General features: G+C 41.2%; 1 protein-coding gene across 2 annotated transcripts in view; it reads left to right on the top strand.

Annotated features, from left to right (window-relative positions):
- BCL2L13 (BCL2 like 13) overlaps nucleotides 1-23,856 on the top strand; it is a 43,151-nt gene that overhangs the window by 2,257 nt on the left and 17,038 nt on the right. The window contains exons 2-5 of one of the 2 annotated variants that reach the window (XM_080915030.1): nucleotides 647-826; nucleotides 7,886-8,040; nucleotides 19,228-19,335; nucleotides 21,252-21,408. In XM_080915030.1, the coding sequence (XP_080771156.1) occupies nucleotides 807-826; nucleotides 7,886-8,040; nucleotides 19,228-19,335; nucleotides 21,252-21,408 (440 nt within the window). In that variant the 5' untranslated portion in view covers nucleotides 647-806. The remainder of the gene's footprint in view (nucleotides 1-646; nucleotides 827-7,885; nucleotides 8,041-19,227; nucleotides 19,336-21,251; nucleotides 21,409-23,856) is intronic. The other variant, XM_080915031.1, reaches the window with a different exon arrangement.

The raw sequence follows: 23,856 nt of genomic DNA, 5'->3' as shown, positions 1-23,856 counted from the left end.
GGGCACTGTGTTTATGTGCACCTGCCCACCTACACATAATAAAAAATTTAAAAGTAAGTTATGTCTTTAGCCTTTAAGAAAAAGAGGGGGAAAAAAACAAGAAAAATATTCATTAATACATTTTAAACACCCTTACTCCCTTTTTGTTTTTTGAGACAGGATTTCTTTTCTTTTTTTTTTTAAAGATTTTATTTATTTTATACATAAATGTGCTCAATTTGTATATATGCCTGTATATATGTAGCCCAGGTTGTCCTCAGACTCAGGTCCTCTTGCCTCTGCCTCCAGAGGTGCTGAGATTAAAGGTGTGTGTGTCACTACTGCCTTGCATTTTCCCCCCTTTTCTGTTTTTTAATGACAAGGTTTTATAGATCTGAAGCTAATACAGGGCTCAGAGGACAGCTAGTAGGATTCTTCTCAGATTCTACTATGTCCTTTCTGGTAATTGGTTAGACTTGGCAGCAGTGGCTTTATTTACGCTGGAGCCATCTTACTACACTGTCCAAAACTTTCTTTTGCAATTTTTCTTATGAAATATTTTAGACATAAAATTGTAAACATTTAGTATTTTCATTGTCTCTTCTCAGTTTTCAGACATCGTTTTGAGTCATATCTCATTCCACTTCTCTCTCTTTTTTTCTTTTAGATTTATTTATGTATGTGAGCACACTGTTTATGTCTTCAGACACATCAGAAGAGGGCATCGGATTCCATTACAGATGGTTGTGAGCCACCATGTGGTTGCTGGGATTTGAACTCAGGACCTCTGGAAGAGCAGACAGTGCTCTAACCACTGAGCCATCTGGATGCACAAGTGTCTGCAGAGGTCAGGACAGGGAACACCTCTTAGAATGGTTGTGAACTACCATGTCTGTAAGAGCAGCAGGTGCTTTTAACACCTGCCACCTTCAGACCTCACACCAAGAATTTTAAGGCAGGTTTTCCCTATATCCCTTGTCTGGTCTTGAACTGTGATCCTCCTGTCTCAGTCTCCCAAGTGTTGGGATTACAGACTTGTATGTACCACTCAAATCTAGCTCAAGAATACTATTTTAGGCATTAGGCTTTTATGTTAAGGATCGAATTCACTGTCCTTTGCATGCAAAGCTTTCATTGACCTACACCCAGCCCCTTTTGTTGTTTGCTTTGTGTTTTTGAGCCCGGCTTGAATATAGGTTTTCAGGCTTTTATAGGTTCTGCTAAGCTACACTCCTAGCCCAATAGTAACTGATACATAAATAAAATATATATTGTTGCTGTTTTTGTTTTTATGAGACAGGGTCTCACTCTGTATGTAGCCCAAGCTAGTCTGGAACTCACAGTGTAGTCCGGTCTGACCTCAAATTGGTGGCAATAGTGCTTCGGCCTCTGAGCGCGAGGGTTGCTGTTGTGGCTGAGAGCGGCTCATTGTGTAGTAGCTTTATAGAGATATAATTAATTCACTATACTGTTCAGTTATATAAAATAACGGCTTTCAGAACATTCTGAGTTGTGCAACCATGGTTCGAGTTTTCATCACTTCTAAAAGAAACCTCATACCACTTGGCAATAGTATTGTTCTTGTTAGTTTTTGAGAGAAATCTCTTTGCAGTCCAGGCTTGAACTTTTGATACATTTGCCATAGTTTCATTGTTAGGATCATAGGCGTATGCCAACATGCTTGGCAATAACCATTTTTAAATCATTTTTTTCTTTCTTCTTCTCTTCTTCCTTCTCTTCACCCCACTTTCTCCTCTTCTTTTTTGGGGGGAAGTGGTGGGGTGTTTCAAGACAGGTTTTTCTGTGTAGCCCTGGCTGCCCTGGAACTCGCTTAGTAGACCAGGCTGGCTCCAAATTCACAGAGATCCACCTGCCTCTCTGCCTCTGAGTGCTGGGATTAAAGGTGTGAGCCACTGTGCCGAGCAGAACAATGTCGGAAGCTTCCATAGGTGAACCTCATATTTCATCTTCCTCAAGTAGCTAGACAATATAGGCTCATGTTGCAGTATCTAGCTTGTGTGGCTTCCTTGTCTTCCACAAGCATGGTACGTGCTAAGAAGCTATCTCTTGAGCATACCCCCCCCCTTTTTTTTAAACAATTTAAAGTTGTTACCTTTTTGTTTAAAACATAAAGTGATCTTGAACATTCATGTACAAATTGTTGGTAGCCATGTTTACATTCCTCTCGCATGTACCCAGATGTGGAACAATATATTTCTGAATTTTGTTTTGCTGTTACATGAGACGCTTAACATACTTATTGTGAAAGTCAGAATCTGTGTGTAAGGGGGAGGGTTTCGTATTAGGAATTCCCCTATGAGTGCATTATCTATGAGTGCCAACTGCTGAGTGAAGATATTTTTGGGCAGTTGTTAGTGCAGGATTGAACCAGAATGTTCCACTACGCATGTTTTAACTAGAAAGGGACAATCAACACTAGATTAATAATGATGTCTGCTGAATTCTTAAATTGCACCTCATTCTGCAGCAATACAGCTGGTTGGGGTAGTTTTTGCACTTTTACAAATTTAATTTGTGTGTGTGTGTGTGTGTGTGTGTGTGTGTGTGTAGTTGCATGTGTATGTGTGTGTATTTATGCGTGTGCATATGCATACAGAGGCCAGAATTCAACCTTAGGTGGTATTCTTCTGGAGTATCGCATTCATTTGTGTGTTCCTGTGTGTGTGTGTGTGTGTGTGTGTGTGTGTGTGTGTGTGTATGCGCACACGCTCGTGGGTGTGTGCATGCACATTCATGTGTATATTGTGTAATTCAGGTCTTAATACAGCAAGTACCTTTATCTATCTCCCCAGCCTATGCTGACCCTGGAATTTGCCATTTGTTTGAATTTGTGTGTGGTAGCACTTGCTGTTATCTGAGCTCCTGGGAGCCAGAGGCAAGGTGATAACTGCAAGTTCAAGACCAGCTTAGGCAACAGAGCAAGTTTCAGGTCTATGATGTTACAGACCTTATGTCCAAAAGAAAAACACCTGAAGAGAAGATCATACATGAGCTTGGGATAAAGTGTTTACATATTCGAGGTCCTCTGTTTGGTCCCCAGTACAGCCTCTTGCCGTGCATAAAGCTATGTGCATATTTAAACTTTTTTTTTTTTTTTTTTTGTTTTTTTTTAGACAGGGTCTCACTGTGTAGTTCTGGCCAGCCTGGAAATTGCTATGTAGAGCAAGCAGGCCTTGAATTCACATAGATCTGCCTTTGAACTGAGATTAAAAATGTGTGCTTCCAGTGCTTTTGTTTGTTTTGAAATGGTTGATCTTAAACTCTTAAATCCTGCTTCTACCACCTGAGTCCTGGGGACTTATGCACCACACATGGTTTAGTTTTGTAACATTCAAATTAAGGATTTATGTTTTCCCGTTTGTTGGTTGTGTATGTGAGTGTGAGTGAGTGGATACTGTTGTGTATGTGTGGAGATGAGCGTGCAGCTTGTGGGGGTCTGTTCTCTGCAGTACGCCTTATTGATTTATGTGTCTGTGTCGGTCTGAAGGCCCGAAAAGGGCATTAGGTCCCCCGCAGCTGGAGTTACAACAGCTGTGGTCTGCCAGACATGGGTGCTATGGAAGAGTAGGAAGTGCTCTTAACCACTGAACTATCTTTCCAGCTCCTATAAAATAAGTCTTTTTTTAAAATGTCAAGCTGGGTATAGTGGTATCTTTAAACCCAGCACTTTGGAAGCAGAGTCGGGTAAATTTCTGTGAGTTTGAAGGCAGCCTGATCTAGATAGATATGGAGTTCAGGCCAGCTGATGCTACAAGAAAGCAATTGATCAATAAAAGAAATGGATCAATAAAATAAAACTTGAGAGTTAGAGTCATATAGTCAAAAAATTTTAAAAAGATTTGTTCTTATGTGTGTCTGTATACTTGGGAGTTTATGTGTACCACATGCAGGTGCCCATGGAGGCCATAGGGCATTAGATCCATAGAACTGGAATTGAAGGCAGTTTTGAATCACCCGATGTAGGCATTGGGATCCAGGGTCCTCTGCAAAAGCATTGAACACTTAACGGAGGAGCATTTCTCCAGCCCATACCCAGTTTATCGTTTTCCTTTCTTTTTCTTTGCTCCATTGCGGTGGAGGGGTATGTATGAGGGGACTGGGGCAGGGCATGTGTGCTCATGTGGAAGTTGATGACTTCCTTAGTTGCTACTCCGTCTTTTTTTCTTATTTTAGATAGGGTCTCAATGAACCTAGAGCTCATTGGTTGGTCAGCAAGCCCCGGGAATCCATCTCTGCCTATTCAGTGCTGGGGTTACAGGCTTATCTCTCCAGGAATCTTGTCTCTGCCTCACACACACCCCATTTCTGTGCTGGAGTTACTCGGCTTCTTATATACCTGCTGGAGATCTGATTCTCATGATTATGTGGCAAGCACTTTACCAACCGCCATATCCTGAGCACTGAGGCTTTGTCACAATATGAAAAAGGTTGGGCACGTGGCTTGGTGATAGAGTGTTTAACCTACCTGCAAGGCCCTGGGCTCAGTCCTCAGTATTGCAAAGGGACAAACAAAACCCCAATTTCACGATCACCAAAAGTCTTCAAAATTGTGTTAAATTTAAATAGTCAAATCTTCAGTGTATACATATTAATAATAGTCCTTAATAAAGATATTCAGCGATACCATTAAAGTATAACAAGGATGACTTTCTTAGGGGCTCATAGAAACCTCTCAGAAGCCCTGTGATGGATTGGGACTTGGGCTTAACTCTGAACACAATCTAGGCAAGTGGGAATTTCTACCCAAAGAGCAACTTGGGAGTCAGTAGATCAGGAATTACTGAAACTAAGATTAAGTATACGACAGTCTGACCCAATAGCATTCTTAGTAACGATAGGACAAGTGGTCAGACATCAAGGATAATGGGATATTAAAGATGGTTTTGGCTAAGCTGGTTGTGCGTGCCCTTTATCCCAGCAGAAGCAGTTTGGGGCTAGCCTGGTTTGAGTTCCATGCCAGCCAGGGATATAGAGAACCCTGTCCTAGCTGTGCACCCCCCTCCCCTGAAAAATTATTTTCGCTAAACCCTAGGGTTATTTTACTAAAATTAGATTTTATGTTTCACACATTTTATATGTGTGGATGTTTGCCTGCATTTATGTGCATGTCACCTATGTTAGATCTCCTGGAACCGGAATTACTGTGGGTGCTGCTGTGTGGATACTGGGAACTGAATCCAGGTCCTCTGTAAGAACAAATGTTGTTAAGCACTGAGCCTTCCCTCCATCACCTAAAATTTTAGATTTTAAAGGCAAACGTACAGATGATCCTCTAGAAAAAGGTGGTCTAGAAGCTTGGCCAAAGATTGAACAAACAATCTTTGTCAGTGTTGTTATATATAATAGAGAAAAAGACCTCTGGCCTTACTCTTTTCAGGACTCCTCAGAGTCTTACACAAGAAGTCTTTCCCAAGTTGTAGACCTTAGCTGTTCCACCCCAGAACTGTTCAAAGGCATCCATAGTGAAGCGAAGAACATTCTGAGGGTCCTTTCAGTGGTAGCCTCACCCTAGGCAACACTCATAGTTCTGGTAAAGCAGATGAAGGTTGATAGAGCAGACTCTGATTCTGGAGAGGATAAAAGACGTTCACATACCCCAGTCAGAGGACTCAGAGTTCTTGATGCCAAATGCATCTTTTTGGCTGTAGTGGCCACACCTAGATTGTGGTTTTCTACCTTTCTAACTGCTACAGGCTAGGTTGAGAGGTTCCCCTGGATTCTCAGTTTTCTTCTCTGGTTTTGTTTTATTTTATGATCCTCATGCCTCAGTCCCTTAGTGCTAAGATCACTCCCAGTTTTTCTCAAAGTCCCCCCACAATGTATTTTTGTGTGTGAAGGGGGAGCAGGTGTGTGTGGGCCATGATACACATGTGGAGGGGGAGCAAGTGTGTGTGGCATGATACATATGTGGAGGTCAAAAGACAGCTTGTGGTGCACATACATACTGCAGGCAAACACTCCTAAAATAATAGGAATAAATTAATCCTTTAAAAGGAAAAAGACTCACAGTAGTCAAGCACTTGTCTAGCATGGGCAAGGCCCTAGGTTCCATCTCCAGTGTCTAGAACCAGAGGGAGAGAAGACTTTTGCTTTTTATTTCAACAATCTACTTATACTACTAGATTTATGTGTGAGTTTGTACAATTCAGAGACTTTGTATAGTGATCCTAATGTAATATAATATAATCGATGGGAAATTGGCCCTCTCAGTGGCTCAGGATAACTCAAGTTCTTTCCTACCTCCATCTGCACACACACAATAAGTTTTTAAAGCTTAACATAGAGAGCTGGGGAGTGGGCTCAGTAGTTTAGAGTACTTGTTGCTTTTGTAGGAGATGGGGGTTCAGTTCTCAGCACCTGCATGTCACTCAAATTGATCCATCACTCCAGTTTCAGGGTTCTCACACTCTCTTCTGACCTCCGAGATACCAGGCACATATGCGTTACACCTATACACATCCAGGCAAAGCACTCATACATAAAATAAGTCTAAACATGTTTTCATTAATAGAGAATTTCTATAAAAAGGTAAAATAGGTTCCAGTAGGATTCTAGACTCAAAGAGTAAAACTGACTAGAGCTCTTGTAGATAGAAAGTTACTCAAGAAAAGAGTGCTGAGTTGCTGAAAGAGTGAGTTAGGTAGCTAGGTGGTAGTGGTGGTGCATGCCTTTAGTCTCCTAAAGGCAGATCTTTGAGAGTTTTAGGCCAGCCTGCTCTACAGAGTGGGTTCTAGGACAGCCAGGGCTATATACTAAAAAACAAAACACCTCAACAAGACAAAACAAGAAACAACAACAACAAAAAAGAGTTACGGCACCTAGAAAGCTAGCCGAGGAGACACACAGGAGCCAAGGAGACGTGATTAGACTCAGCTAAGGTCAGGCTACTAGATAGAGTAGGAAGGTTAGGATACTGCTACTGTCCCTTCTAAACACCTCCATAAATAGGAGATTGGCTTTATGGAAGCTAGACAAGTTAAAAAAAATAATAAAAAGGTAAATGTCCAAATTTCAGCGCTCCTGCTGGCTGATGTAGTAGACCTCATTAAACATATGTTTTTACTTATGTATGGCGTATCTGTGTCCTCCATGTGCTTCAGTGTGAGTATGGCGGACGGAGGACAAGTTGTGGGATATTAGATGGAAGATTTTGAACTCAGCAATTTATAATTTTAAAAAGATTTTAATTTTAAATTATGTGTATATGTGTGTATGTGTGTGCACATGCCCATGGCGGCCGGAGAGACATCAAACTTCTCTAGAGCTGGAGTTACATGTGGTTGTGAGTTAACTTGGGTGCTGGGACCTGAACTTGAGTCCTCTGCCAAGAGCAGTGTGCTCTCAACTGCTAAGCCATGTTTCTGGCTCCACAGTCAATACCTTTTAAGCTGCTTGGCATTCTGCATAGCTCTCTGAAATCCCACAGGTTGCTATGTCCTGCCAAGGAAGTGAATTAATCTCTGTCTAACATGTCCATGCTGTATGGGTATGTTGAGATTATTATTAAAAGAAATGAAAAAGCATAAATGGAGATGGGGTTCAGGATATCTGCAGCGTGTTTGTCACCTGTGTGGAAATAGAAGCATTGGAAGTTCCAGGAGATGGCTTCATGGTGAAGGTGCCTGCCACGCAGGCTTGGCCACCTCAGCTTGCTTCCCAGAACCATGGAAGGGTGGATGGAAGTAGAGAATGGTTCCAAAGGCATGAAAGTTAGTAGGGAAGAATAAGAAAACAAAAAAGGAAAGGTTACTCTTGATTTGAATAATTAAGTTACTGTTTGTATGGAAATTAAACAGTTAATTGGAAAGACTGCGGGAAGAAAACTGGTGAGTTTACTTTGGGAGTTAAATGAGAAGTTGATTGGCTTGTAACTTTTTGTTTTTAGATTTCCAGCATCCCTAATAGACCTTGGAGCTCCTTCGGCTAGTTCAATGGCGTCCTCTGCGACTGTGCCTCTAGGATTTCACTATGAAACAAAGTATGTTGTTCTCAGCTACCTGGGACTTCTCTCTCAGGAGAAACAAGGCCCCTCACCCCAAGGTACTGTCTTTGCTTTATGGTGGTTATGTTGTACATTATGAGGACATGATCTGTAGAAGTATGTGTTTAAGTAATTTATATGTGTAAGATCAAGTAATATTAACAAGCTTTTAGAAAGCAATCACCTACCCCGCTCCTGTTCCATTCCTAGTTGCGACCACTTTTAATGGTTTTTTGTTTTGAATTTTGCTTTGTTTTTTTTTCATTTTGTTTTATTTCAAAACTTTTATGAGTGTGTATCTGTGTGGGCATGTACATTCCTTGATGTGTGTGCAGTGGTCAGAAGACAGCATTGGTGAGCTGACCCTTTTCATCCATCCTAGAGGTTCTGGAAACCCAACTCAGGCCATCAGGTTTGTTGTCACACATCTTTACCTCTAGTCATTTTACCACACTTTGTCTGAGACATATGTGGTAAAATCAAATTATTCAAATCTACATGTCTGAGACAGGCATGTAGCTCTGCCTGTCCTGAAACTTATGTAGACTAGGCTACCCTTTAATTTGGATCACTTCTGCCTCTGTCTCCTAAGTGCTGAGAATATAGGCAGGTGGTTGGTCTTCCTTCCCCCTCCCTCCCTCCCTTCCTTTAAAAATTTTTTTTAATGTGTATGAATGTTTAATTTGCATACATGTAGATGTCAGAAGAGGACAATGGATTTCCTGAAAGTACAGTTACGGATGGTTGTGACTTACCATACGGGTGCTAGAAACTGAGTTATGGTTTTATTACTGTTAAGAGACACTGACCACTGCAACTGTTATAAAGGAAATCATTTAATTGGGTCTGGCTTACAGTTCAGAGGTTTAGTGCATTATCATGCGGGAAACATGGTGGCATGCAAGCAGACAATGGTGATGAAAAAGGAGCTGAGAGTTCTACATCTTGATCTGAAGGCAACAGGAAGAGAACTGGCCTGAGCTTAAGACCCCAGAGTCTACCCCCAGCAACACACTGCCTCCAATAAGACCACTCCTCCTATAATGCCACTGCCTATGAACCTGTGGGGCCATTTTCATTTAACTACCACAGTGGGTATGTGCTTACGTGTAGACACGCATGTGTAGAGGTCAGAGTTCAACTGTTCGGGTTTTTTTTTTTTTTTTTAAGATTTATTTATTGAATTTATATGAGTATGCTGTAGCTGCAGAGGACAGCTTTGTTGGCAGTTGATTTTCTTCTCCATCTTTGTCAAATGGTCTTACTGTATCCTTGGCAGAATTGTCTTGTTTGTTTGTTTGTTTCCGGAGCTGAGGCCCAAACCCAGGCTCTTTTGCTTGCTAGGCAAGTGCTCTACCACTGAACTAAATCCCCAACCCCAGAATTGGAACTTGACATGTAGACCATGCTGGTTTTAAACTTACAGACACACACTTGCCTCTTCGTCTTGTGATTCAGTGTATTTGCAGCCAGATGCCTGGTCCTGTTTTTGGTTTTGTTTTTTTGAGTAAAGGTCTCAATGTAGAGCAGACTGGTCTTACCTGGTTGGCGCATACCGTTACTTTAGTGCTTGGCAGGTGGCAACAGAAGGACCAGAATTACAAGTCCATTTATAGCTACAGAGAGAAATCAAGGCCAGTCTGGGCTACGTGAGACCTTGTCAACAAATTAAAACAAAACAAGACAGCAGGGTTGTAAATGTCCACTGAACTCCAGGCATGTAACATGCTGTGCCTACATGCACATGCAGGCTAAATTAAAAAAAAAATCTGTGATTGAGTACTAAATATTAAATTTATATAAGATGTTCAGATGTCTGAGAGACTCTAATTTTCAGTATTTTATTGTATTATGATGTATATAGTCTCTTGACTTAAAATTGTTTTATTACATTTATTGTGCATATGTGTGTGTGTGTGTGTGTGTGTGTGTGTGTGTGTGTGTGTGTGTGTGTGTGTGTGTAGTGCATGTGAGGGAGAGAGAGGAAGGACAGCCAGTTTGTAAGAGTTGGTTCTCTCCTATCATGAGTACTGGAGATAGGACTTAGGTTGTTTCCATGGCAATAGGTTAGTTACTGAGAGAGTGTGTTTGTTATTGAGGTTATTTTGATGGTTCAGAGGATAAAAATGCTTGTTGCGAAAGTCAAGTGACCTGAGAACTGACTTCTGAAAAAAGTTTCTTTCTGCATGTGAGCTGAGATGTACACATGTGTACACACATAAGTAATAAAAACATTTTTTAACAATGGAAAACATCAAAAGTAACGTAAAACCAAGCCAATCTTGTCTTCCCTCTCCCTTTTCTCTTGTTTTTTGATTTTGTTTCTTATGTTTTTTTGTTTCTGTTTTGAGGACAAGGTCTTCCTTCCTATATAGCCCTGACTGATGTGGAACTTGCTATGTAGACCAAGCCTCCAACTCCACCGGCCTCTGTGTCTTCGGTGTTAGGATTCAAGACCTCCACCAGCACTCCCAACCCTCTCTTGCTACTTTTAAGACTTGCTGAGTCTTCCTGGAGGGATGCAGTGTGGACGGATTGCTGGAACTTTGGAGCTTACAGGTTCTACAAACTGAGTGGCATGGAGCGGCTTCAGAGACTGGCCTACTGTGCTCAGGGCTCTTTTCTGTCATCGAGTTCCTGTAAATTTGTAGTATTTTGATATTTTGATGAGTTTTTATAGTTTGGTGATATTTTTGTTTTTTCTATTATTTCAGGATAGTAAAACATCAAAATCTACATTGTTGTGCCTTAAAGCCAGAATATCCAAACCCCTTTCTTTTTCTTCTTCCTCTTCCTTTTTTTTTTAATTCCCCTTTCTTCTTGTTTGACACATCGGCATTTACAGGAGAAATAAAGAGATGAAGCAGCAATGTGAAGACAAAAACAGAGTCTGGGTTGCAGCTGTCATGTTTGCTGGCCCTAAAACAGCCCTCAGCTGCACATGGATGAGGGTGGCTGTGTTCCAGTTAAATTTTGCTTTGGGGCCTTATTTCCTGTTCATTTCTTCCTGTTTTCTTTCTTTTTGGTAGTGCTGAGATTGAAAACTGTAACATCATGAACAAACAGATATTAAAATGACACCTGTGTCCCCCTTTTCAGCCGTCTGATAAAAACAAGTGCGGAGTTGGTCAGGGCCACATTTGTAAAGCTCTTCTGTGAGCCTTTTGATTCTTGCTGTACCCACCTCGTAGCTGATTTTTTTATACATGTCCCATTTTTTTGTTTTTAAAACTTATCCCCTTTCTGGGTCTCTAGTAATAGTTCAGTGGTTAAAAGCACTGGCTGCTCTTCCAGAGGACCGGGGTTCATTTCCCATCATCCACATGGCAGCTCTCAGATGTCTGTAACTTCTCTCCTGGGGGATCAGACATTCTCACATAGACATGAATGCAAACAAAACAGAAAATAAATTATTAAAAAAAAAAACCTCTCCCTTCCCTCTCTCTTCTTCCCTTTCTTTAGTTTGAGGTAGAATTGTGACCCAAGATGACCTTGAACTTCAGATACTCCTGGTAGTCCCTCCCGTACATACGGCAAGCCTTTGCTTTTTACCAAATCAACCAAACAACAACGTTTGCTACCTGAAATAGAGCCATCCTTTAGTTCTTTTTTGATTGTTTGTTTTGAGACAGGATCTCTCTATGTAGCCCTTAGAACTGTTATGTAGGCAAAGTGGCCTCTAACTCAGAGATGTGCCTGCCTCCACTTTCCAAGTGCTGGGATTAAAGGTGTGTGCCTCCAGGCCTGGCCATCCTATAGTTTTGAGTTTTTTTTTTTTGTTTTCTGTTTTTTTTTTTTTTTTTTTGGAAATTTAAAATGTTGTATGTATGAGTCTTTTGCCTGCTTTATATTTGAGTGGGATGGAAGAAAGAAAGCCTGGTTTACTAAAGACAAGGCAGTAGGGTAGACAGGGTAGACTTGGCAGTGGTGCCAGACTGCGGGGAAGCTGGTTAGAGTAGGTAGTCCAGTCAGACGGCAGCAGGAGACGTACGTTGACTAACCTGTCAGCCAAATGAACCCTGTCCTCCCCAACTTGCTTTTGGTCCTGGTGTTTTGTCACAGAAGTAGAGACCTAACTAAGACATGGTCTAGTTCTCTGTCCTCTGGGGACACCTGCCACACAGAATATATTTACACACATACACATAAATTTAAAAAAAAAGTATGTATGTATGTATGTATGTGTGTGTGTGTGTGTGTGTGTGTGTGTGTGTATATATATATATATAAACCTAAACATGAAGGCTGTGTGTTGGTAAACAGCACTCAAGAAGCTGAGGCCTGGGCTGGGCTGGCTGCTTTTCTAGAGGATCCAGGTTCAGTTCCCAGCACCTACATGGTACCTCAGAACTGCATGCAACTCCAGTTAGTGGGCATCTGACACCCTCTCTGGCCTCCTTGGACACCAGACATGCATGAGGTGCATAGACACAGATACAGACAAAACACTCGTACACATAAAAATAAAGAGGAAGAAGCTGAGGCCTGCCTGAAGATCAGTAGTTAAAGCTAGTCTTGTCCAGCATGGGCTATATGAGAATGTCTCAAAAAAAAAAAAAAAAAAAAACAACAACAACAAAACAAAACTAGAAAGATGGCTAAGTGGTAAAGGACTTGAGTTTGACTCTTAGCACCATGTCAGGTGTGGGAGTCACCTGACTCCACAACCACCTGTAACTCTGCCTTGGCTGGGAATCTAGACTCTGGTCTTCACACGTGTACTGTGACATGCATACATAACTTGCACGCGTGAGCACAAACATACATTGATAATAACAAGAAGTAAAATTTAAAAATTGGCGGTTGTCCTTGCTTTTTCGAGACGGGGTTTCTCTGTGTAGCCCTGGCTGTCCTGGACCTCGCTCTTAGACCAGGCAGTTCAGTCAGTGCAGGAAGCAGTGCAGTAGGGTTGAGTTCCGTTCATGCAGCACACACAGGACAAACTGCCAGTTAACTCTAGCCCCAGCAGAGCAATTCAGTAAGAAACTGAGAGAAGCCAGGTTGAATCAGTTAGCTTGGAGGGGAGTTTGAGCCAGAACAGCTGAGTTGAACCAGCCAGCCAGAGCCAGCTTTGCTGTGCTCAGTACGCACTATCTGCTACTGAGCTTCAGAGTCATACTGCGAGCCTCACTTGGCCTTAAGCTTATGATCTCTTTGCCCAAGCCTTTAGTATGCTGAGATTACAGGCTTGTACCACCATTAAACCTTCCCAGGGAAAACACTAGTTTGTTTTGGCTGTCTTGTTACCTGTTTATTTCCTGAAATGTGATTGGGTAATCGCCTATGAATAAGATTTATTATAGCACTGTGGTTAGGGTTTGGCTTCGAGTTTGTGGAGCAGTAACTGAGAAATGACTACCTAATTTTCTGTCATGTTATGTATTTTTCATTATTTCCCAAATGAGTCGTGTTCTGGGTGTACTATTTTGTGAGTAGTTAACTTGTCCACAGTTTTTCTGAACTAGTCTTCTGTACTGCACTAGTTTGTGTTAAGTCTCTTTTATTTCTCTTGTGGTTTTTGTTTGTTCATTTTTCTTTGACACAGTGTATCATGTATCTTAGCTGGCCCTGATCTAGGCTGGGAATACCAGTGTGAGCTACCATGCTTGGCTTTAATTATGTACTTTGATTACTTGGAATTCATCTGCCTTGCTTTATTATATGCCAAGTGATATCTTTTGTTACATTCAACTTGGTGTATATTAACATAGACCACTTTGTTTCTGTGCTCATTAATACAGATTTAATAAGGAGATATTTCTTTTTTTTGTGTAGTCTGGGAGTTGAACCCAGGGTCTCATGGATGCTAATTATGTGTCCTACCTCTGAGCTACAGTTCCAGCTTTATATAAATCTTTTGGAAGGATAGTTACATTGTCATCAGTAATGTGTCAGTCAAATACATTTGTTTATAATAACCTCTTATTATTCCTTCTAAAACTGCTAGTGCCTGCTATTTTTCTAATTTCCTGTGAATTTGACTTGTTTAGGTACTTCATATTAAGTGTCATTTTGTGACCTGTGTTTTATATTGTGGTATGTCTCTTTCCTTCTTAAGGCAGAATATTTATATATACCACATTTTGTTTATCCATTCATCTGTTTATGGAGATTTGGGTTTTCTAGGTACTTTCTTCCATTTAGTGATTTGTCCTTTTTACTTTCATGGTTTACCGTTTATTTCCGCTACTAAAGTTTGTTTTTTTTTTTTTTTTTTTTTTTTTTTTTGATGAGGTTCTTTTATTTCTTGTGCTTTTGATGTTACTTGAAAGCATTGCCTAAAGTTTCATAGCACACACATTCTCTCCCTCCCTCCCTCCCCATAGCCCTGGCTGTCCTGTAACTCACTCTGTAGACCAGGTTGGCCTCAAACTTACAGAGATTCTCCTGCCTCTGTCTCCTGAATGTTGGGATGAAAGGTCTGTGTCACCACTGACTGGCAGCTTTATCTCTCTCCCTTTTTTTTACATTCAGCAAACTTTATATGCTTTATCTCTTAAATTTAGGTCTTGGGTCAATTTTTGGGGTGATTTGTTTTGTGTGTGTGTGTGTGTGTGTGTGTGTGTGTGTGTTAGAAGTAATAATCAGTTGATTCCTTTAGAATATCTAGTTGTCCTTGATCATCATGTATTGAGCACTGACTGCTCTTCCAGAGGTCCTGAGATCAAATCCCAGCAACTACATGGTGGCTCACAACCATCTGTAATGGGATCTGATGCCCTCTTCTGGTGTGGCTGAAGACAGCTACAATGTACTTATATATAATAAATAAATAAATAAATAAATCTTTTTAAAAAAAGAAGAAATGTTACTCTTTACTTGAACAGCCTTGATAACCTCAAAAATTTGACAGGATGAGATATGGTGGTGCACACCTATCACTCCATATGAATTTTACAGTCTGAAGTGGGAAGATGGTGAGTTTTAAGCCAGCCTGGGCTACATAGTGAGATTTAGTTTTAAAAAGTAACAAATACAAAAATATCAGAAGTGTACTGATCATAAGTATATTTGTAGCCTTTAATTTTGTATGTTTTATTATAATTTACTATCTGTTTGCTTGCTTGCTTCTGAGACAGTCTTTCTCTGGACAGTGAGAATCCAGTGCATGGGGCTTCTTGCTCTTCCTCTTATTTATTTATTTTTTTGAGATAGGGTCTCTCAGTGTAACAATCTCTGACTGTCCTGGACTCTCTTGTAGACTAGACTAGGCTTGAACTCACAGAGATCCACCTGCCTCTGCTTCCAGAGTGCTGGGACCAAAGGCGTGCACCACCACACTTGGCTGCTGTCACTTCTAACTTACAAACCTGGGAGTTGATGTTAGCTCAGGTTCATATTTGTTTTTGTTTTATCTTAATTTACTTTCTATTGCTGTGATAAATAAACAACATGATGAAAGTAGTCTGGGGAGGAAAGGGTTAACTTGGCTTATGTGTTCTGAACACAGTATATCATTGAGGGGAGCCAAGGCAGTAACCCAAGCAAGGCAGAAAACTAGAGGTAGGAGCTGAAGCAAAGGCCACAGAGGAGTGCTGCTTCATGGCTTGCTCCTGGTGGCTTACTCAGCCTGTGATCTTATACCACAGAGGACCACTTGCCTAGGGGTGACAACTGCCCACAGTGGGCTGGGCCCACCCACATGTACCATTCATTATTCAAGAAAATGTCCCATAGACTCACCTACAGGCTGATCTGATGTGGGCATTTTCTCAATTGAAGTTACCTCTTTCCAAATGACCCTAGCTTGAATCAAATTGACCAAAGCAAAACAAAACAAAAAACCAAAACCAAACCAAACCAAACCAAACCAAAACACTGGCGCAGGGTCTCGCTGTGTTGCTTTGCTGACCTGTAACTCACAGGAGATTTGCTTGTCTCTGCCTCCCAAATGCTAGGATTTAAGGGGTATACCATCATACTCAGCTACTTAATTTCATTAGTTAGTTAGTTAATTTAGAGACAGTCTCACTGTGTAGCCTTTGCTTTTCTGGAATTCTCTCTAGACTGAACTAGCTTCCAATTCACAGAGATCCATTTCTCTCTGCCCTTAAGTGCTGGGATTAAAGGTGTGCACCACTGTGTCTTTAGATTTATTTATTTTTATATTATGCATCTTAGTGTTTTACCTGCCTATATGTATGTGTGCCACATATTTATACTTGGTGCCTGCAAAGATCAAAAAGAGAATATCAGCTAGAGAGAAACTCTAGCCATGAATGGTTGTGAACCACTATGTAGATGCTGCTGGGTACCAAACCCAGGTTCTCCACAAGAGCAACAAAAAGGCCATTTCTCCAGTCTGCCTTTACAGGTAATTTAGCATTTCTCAGTTTGGAGATTTGTAGATACAGAACTTACTTTTCTTTGATTTAGCCCATTCAGTTGGCCAAAATGTGTTAGTGTACTCAGTTCAAAAGCTCTGGATGAATTTAGTGCTAGGACATGCTGACTGCTGACTCAGTTATCTCTTAGTTTGGATTGAAGTGGGTGGACTTTAGGGTGCTAATGTCTGTTTTTCTTCAGAATATTTTCTCTGGATTCAGTGGACAGGATTCATGCTGCATTGGCCCTGCTGTGTAGTTATCTGGGTGGAGAGGATTAAATAGATGAAGATCACTGAGTCTGTCTGTCCTTGGTAGCTAGCTAGCCTTTTGTATCCTAACAGCAGTAGCCTTTTTCTGGTGTAGGCTTTCCACATGGCTTATTATCAAGTATGACAACTTGTCCTGTATAATCAGCATCATGGCAGTTTCATGAGAATGGGCACTCCTTGAATCAGCTGCTTTTCCTTAATCTGCTGGAGTGTAAGGCAAATGGTAACCAAGAAAATGTCATTTACTGTGTGGGTTGCTGGTGGTGGTAGGGGCTGTGTGGGGCTGTGTATGTTTTGGATGTGTGTATCTTCCAGAAAGAAGCTCATGACAGATGGTATCACTTATTTCTTATTTGAGACTGTGTATAAAAATTATTCATACATTCTAGGGTTCAGTAATAAATCATTTAACAGGATGATCTCTCTCTCTCTCCCCCCCTCCCTCCCTTCCTCCCTCCCTCCCTCCCACTCTCCCTTGATGTTGTGACAGTTGAGAATGAGAGAAAGAGGGACACAGAGGCTTCTGTGACAACCCGAACCCTCCCACTCCTCAGAAGTAACAGCCTGAAAAGAAAGCCATCAAAGAGAACTCTTAAAAGTTGTGATAAAGAGGCTGGAGAGATGGCTCAGTAGTTAAGAGCACTGCCTACTTTTCCAGAGGTCCTGAGCTCAACTCTAGCAAGTACATGGTAGCTCACAATCAACTACGTACACACACACACACACATACACATGTTTATGTAATATATATTTATATATTATAATAAAACTATATATTAATATAATATAATATATTTTAATATATAAATAAATTTTAAAAACACACTACACATGCCAAAAAATATTGTGATAAGGATGTTGAAGTTTAGCTTCCCACAGTTGATGGCTTCTGGCCAGGGTACAGGTGGAAAGGACTCGGTTTTCTTTAGGGGGCTGGTCACTGGGAGTTTGACCATGCTCCAGTGAGTGTATATACAACTCAAATTGGACTTGTGTCCCGTCCCCTGTTTGTGTATGAGTGTATGTCGGGGGGTGACAAGGATGGGGGATGACATGGAAGGACTGGGAAGTGAGTGTGATTGGGGTGCATGATGTGACATTGCAGAATAATCAGTTAAAATGCTATGTTGGTAAAGAGCACTGGCTACTCTTCCCAAGGATCCGGGTTCAGTTTCTAGGACCACATGGCAACTCACAACCGTTTGTAACTGTAGTTCTAGGGCATCCATGAGCATCAGGCATATATGTGATATACAGAAATTCATGCAGGCAAAACACTCATAAAAGCAAACAACAAATAAATAAAATATTATAACACTTTCAAGGAAGGCATCTGATCTCAGCCTCTGTCTTCCACTTCCACATGCACATATGTGCATGTATGATTGTATGCACTCTTGCATACATTTCTCCCACCCCTGTATACACATACAGTGGAAAAATCCAAGGGGTAAAATGAGAAGTAGGAATACTTTAGATTTCCATACTGAGAGTGACATCAGAGCTGTGCTACCCATCAGGTCCTATGTGGTCACATTAGCATTGATCCTTAGTCAGAGCCAAGAACGGGGAGGGTGCCTGTTCCAGGAATCACTCAGCCACAGAAGGCTCTAATGCTTGCATCCGGACTAAGCACAGTTCTTCGGAGGTTTTTGCTGTTTACTAAGCTCTGTTTATTTACTTCTGAGGCAGGATCTCAGTACACATGTAGTCTTGTTTGGCCTAGAGTTTGTTATACCAGGCTGGCATCAAACTTGGCAGCCTCTGCCTCCCAAATGCTGGGCTTATGGGTGTAAACCACTGTGTTCAGCCTTTCCTAGAGCTCACAGAGAGATAATGTAGAACCCTATCCATATGGTTCTGGATAAAGATAAGGAAGGAGGCTTAAGTGAAACTCATTTGAAACAAGTAGAGCCGGCAGTATCTCAGGGCCATAATACAGCCAAGACCTGATAACACTACCTGTCTCATGCAGTGTGCTTCTAGATGTTCTTTGTCTCATTTCTGGCAGAAATAAGTGGGGGGTTCTTTTTTTTTTGTTAGACTTTAATCTCAGTATTTAGGCTCATATGGGTTTTTTTGTTTTTGTTTTTGTTTTTTGTTTTTGTTTTTTTTTGAGAGGTTTGTTTATTATTTGTGCCATGTTTCACCTGCATGTATACCTGGAGACCAGAAGAGGGCATCACAGATCTCATTACAGATGGCTGTGAGCCACCATGTGGTTGCTGGGAATTGAACTCAGGACCTCTGGAAGAGCAGATAGTGAGTGCTCTTAACCACTGAGCCATCTCTCCAGCCCTGCTGTTTCTTCCTGCTTTTTTCTTTTTTCTTTTTCAATTCTGGGAGTCAGGGTCAGGGAGCCTGCTTTTGGGCAGATGCTCTTCCTCAGCTCTGTAACTGTTACAAAAACACCTTCTAGCCTTGATACTGGAATTGCTTTATTTTCTGACTTAATACTAAGTGTCAGTAGGTCTGGCTTTTGTCTGTTGGTTGGTGTTTGAGATAGGGCATTCCTATGATGCCCAGGCTGGCTCTATAATCCGGATCTGAGGTGACCCTTCAGTTACAGCCTCCACATGTTGCTAATGTCGCTGGATTCTGATCTGTCCCTCTTGCTATAGCAACTTCTCTTGTCTCCTCATTGTTTCAGGAGTTCAACTAGATGTCGCTCCACAGTCTCTGAATCCAGAAGTTTTATTAAAAGTTAAATCTGAGATTGAGGAAGAACTGAAATCCTTGGACAAAGAAGTCTCTGAAGGTTTGTTCACTCTTAGGTTCTTGGGCTTACTATTCTGTTGGCTATGGTTTTGTTGATTTCGTTGGCTTTCTTGTTCTTTCCTTCCTCCCTCCCTCCCTCCCTCCCTCCCTCCCTCCCTTCTTTCTTTCTTGTTTGTTTGTTTTGAGACAGGGTTTCTCTGCAGTCCTGGCTGTCCAAGAACTCTCTCTATAGACCAGGCTGGCCTCACACTCACAGAATCTACCTGCCTCTGCCTGGGATTAAAGAGGTTTATCACCATATCTGGCAGCAATTGCCACAACTGTCTCCTCCTCCAAAGACTGAATTTTGTGTTCACAGGTTTACAGTACAGCATGAATCCCCACTGTGAACAATCTCCATAGCCTAATCACCTTTTTTTTTTTTTGTCCAAAATATACATTTTAAAGTATATTTTCTAGCCAGGCAGTAGTGGTGTATGCCTTTAATGCCAGCACTCTAGAGGCAGCTGGAGATAGTTTTCTGTGAGTTCAAGGCCAGCCTGGTCTACAGAGCGAGTTCCAGGATAGTCAGGGCTACACAGAGAAACCCTGTCCTGGAGAACAACAACAAAAAACAATAAGACAAAAACCCAAAAGATACTTACTTTTGGAAGCATTGTAATTACATTATTTCCTTCCTTTCCTTTCCTCCTTCCAGCTCCTCCCATGTGCCTCTCCCATGCTTTCTTCAAAATTCATGGCCTATTGTTTTTTAAATTGTTGGCATGTGTGCATTCCAAAATATATAAATCCTAATAACTTTCAATAAACAACTGATTAATTGTGTTTATAAATAAGTTTCTTGTTAATTGTGAAAGAAAATGAATAGAAATTTATGAACAAACTGGGCATGCTGGGTTGTACTCATAGTCTTAGCATTTAGGAAACAGAGGGACAAAAGGATCTATAGAAATTTGAGGCCATCCTGGGCTACATATACATGTGAACTAAAGTAAGAAAAACACTGGCAAAGATAGACAGACAGACAGACAGACTGACTTCATGGTGGTTTATGCCTTTAATCCCAGCATTGAAAGACTGAGGTAGAAGAATGAGTTCAAAGCCAGCCTGGGTATATGGAGACCTTCATCTAAAAAGCAAAACAATAAAAACCTCAAAATTTAGGACCTATCAGTTTTGTGTTTCAGACAAGATTAGTATGTATAGTGATTATTTAATCTTTCCAAGCACCTTTTAACTCTTGCTCTTAACAGGTTTAAATATCTTAGTTTCATGGACTGTCATAAACATGCCTTTCTTTTTTTGTTTTTGTTTTTTGTTTCACTTGTTTAATGTTTTTGAGATCATCTTGTTGGTCCTTAGGTTGACCTCAGATTCACCATTTAGCCAAGGCCATCTTGCCTCCACCTCCCTAGTGGGCTACCATGCCCAGCTGTTTGTTGGTTGGTTGGTTTGAGACAGAGCTTTTCTGTCTAACAGCTCTGGCTGTCTTAGAACTCAGTTTGTAGACAAGGCTGGCCTGGAACTCACAGAGCTGCCTCTGTCTTCCAAGTGCTAGGATTTAAAGATGTGTACCACCATGCCTGGCTGAATTTTTTTTTTTTTTTTTTTTTTTTTTTTTTTTAATTAACATTGGTTCTTGCTGTATAGCCCAACTGGCTTTGAACTCTGTAGCCCAGGCAGGTTTCCTCTTGAGATCCTCCAGACGATAGGTGATCATCATTACACCTGGCTAGTAGCACAGCCTTTAGTACTTTAAGTGTATGAGTATTTTGTCTGCATGTATGTCTGTGTGTACCTAGTGTCCATGGAGGCCCAAAAGAGGGCTTTGGCTCCCCTGGGACTGGGTGCTGGGAATCCCCTGGTCCTCTGGAAGAGCAGCATGTGCTCTTAACCACTGGCAATCTCTGCATCCCTAGGACTGCTTAGTAACTTTGGTCTTTCTTTTGTCTTCAGCCTTCACCAGCACAGGCTTTGACTGTCACACCTCACCAGTGTTTAGCCCTGCTAACCCTGAAAGTTCCATAGAAGACTGCTTGGCCCATCTTGGAGAAAGAGTGTCACAAGATCTGAAAGAGCCTTTGCAGAAAGCATTGCAGACGATCCTCAGCCAGTGAGTTGCAGCTGCCGAGTGGAGCGTGCTTCTTCTAAGGAGTCTTTGGGTGTCCAGCGGTCCCGGGTTGGCTGATGGCTGAGGTTTTGCTTTAGGCAGTTCTTCACTTTCTTTCCTTTGCCCTTAAAGCGTCTGCTTTGTGTTTTGAATGCCAGGTTTGCCTTGAAGCAGGAATTTAAATATCCCAAAAAGACCTGATGGTTTATTTTGACCCTTTAAGCTGTCAGGTTTCAACAGATGCATGTACTGTGCTGTAACCACAGCCATTGCCCTGTCCCAGTGGCTCTGCTTCTGTCCCATGTAGTGTTTCATCTGTATCTAGGTATGTGTCTAAGGGTTTGTGCACTGGAACAATCGAGTAGCTTATCTTGCTTGGTAATTTAGATTTCTGGTTTCAGAATTGCAGCTACATCACAGATATTGTTAACCTTTGGGATTGCCCATCTGCCTGTGAGTAGCTTCTGCACCCCTATAACAAATTCCCTCCAGCTATGGCCCTCACCATAAGAAAGCTACAATTGAGAAGCAGTGAAAATGCAAGCATGCTAGCATGAAATCCTTCACTTACGACAAGTCAGCTCCCCCTAATTTTTCAGTGAGAATCATTAAGGAATTAGTAACTACAGGATTAGTATGCGTTGATAAAGATGGGTCACTTAGGAGGAAATACTTTTCTTCACCAAAAGGATGAAATTCAGATGCTAAATCACTGTTGTAAGGACATTTCTTACACACATGTAGTCAGGGTTTATAGTTGGTCATGTTTTTTTTCAGGAAGTAATTGGGGTTTGTTTCTGCATATTCTGGTAAAATAAGCATATATAAAATTTATAATTATACTTTGAAATGAAAAACCATAGTTAAAATTTTTACCTTAGACACAAACTTAAAGAAGTGTAGAAAGGACAATTTGAGTGGCCAGGAAATAAACTTAAGCAGGAACTTTGGGTTCGGAGCATGGCTTCCTAAAGTGTTTGGCAAAGCTGCTGTCCCTGATCTCCATGTGTCCTGAGGAGGTGAAGGGTGGATTGAGCAGGGTTCATGAAGATTCTCTATCCTTAAATGTTCATATGTTGTGTATATTGAGATTATAAGTTAAAAGTTCTATTTTCTTTTCTTTGTCTTTTTTGAGTCAGGGTCTCCCTTGATTCCAGGCTTGGCCAAATTTACAGAGATCTGAGAACCTTTCCTCCTGAGTACTGATTAAAGGCATATACCACCACCATGCCATATACCACCACCATGCCTGGCCTTTAAGATTTATCTTTATTTACATGTCTGTTGATGCCCAGAAGGTTGTAAGAAAGCACTGAGTTCCCTGACCATGAGTTACAGATCCTAATGTGGGTGGGTGCTTGAGAACTGAACAGGAGCAGGAAGTGCTCTTACTCTTAACTGCTGAGTTATCTCTCCAGCCCCTTTATGCAAACCATCCCATTCTTCATATGTCCAGTTTCTTCATTTGTTAACGTAATTTGGCTGCAATGTTACCAACTCTCCAATGAACAGAATGGTATAATTTCATTTTTCCAGACAGGGTCTCTTACTGTGGAGTCTTAACTGGCCTGGAACTCAGAAATTCACCTTGCCTCTACCTTTCCAAGTGATAGGGTTAAAGGTTTGTGCCATCGTGCCCTGAGTTTGTTTTTGCTTAAGACAAAGCTGATTTAGATGAATATTTACTTTTCCCAAATCCTGAGTAGTGATGGTTATTTTCGAAGTTGGTTGCGGAGCAAGTAAAATTTGTTCAGAGGTCCACTTCTGAAAACTGTAAGCTCTGGCAGTAATGCCCTGGAAACAGTGCAGTTATTGTGCAGGTTGAAGGTAGCTTCTAAGTGAAAATATTTCCTCCTTCAAATGTTCCTGGTAAAGTGGGAAAATAATCTTGAATTCTTTATATGAAATACCTTTGATCTATAAAGATATCCCTTTCTTTTCTGCTATATTCTAAGACCTATTAAGGGGAAGGCTGGTCAGTCAGCTACTTGCTTCCCTATGTATTAAAACATGACTGCTTTAATCTGCTATATGTTTCATGTGCATGGGTGTGTGCACATATAATATTTTAAATTTTGTTTAATATCGAAGGATGATAGAGTATTTAGCCTGATAGCCACACTCCTATAGGGACTTCAGTGACCCACAGCAGCACCACACAGGTCAGGGAAGGAAGGAAAGGGAATGACAGCCGCAGTGAAGCTTCAGGGAGACATAGGTTAGGTGGATGGGAATGGTATAGGAGCTGGTGAAATCTGAGTATTACAGGATTCTTCTATGTAACCCTAAATCCCCAAATCCTAAAGCTCAACACTTGTAAAGGAATCCTAGGCACTAAGAGGATGCGGTGTCACAAGGTAGAAGCCTGGTGTGTGATCCTCTCTCCACAGCCCTGTAGCAGTGAGGTGATGCTGACTTACTTGTGCCTGAATGGTACCTGTTCCTGAGGTC

Source organism: Micromys minutus, assembly GCF_963924665.1.
Source record: "Micromys minutus genome assembly, chromosome: 3".
Taxonomy (NCBI): Eukaryota; Metazoa; Chordata; class Mammalia; order Rodentia; family Muridae; genus Micromys; species Micromys minutus.
Note: the sequence above shows the minus strand (reverse complement) of the source record. Positions and strands in the feature narration are given on the sequence as shown.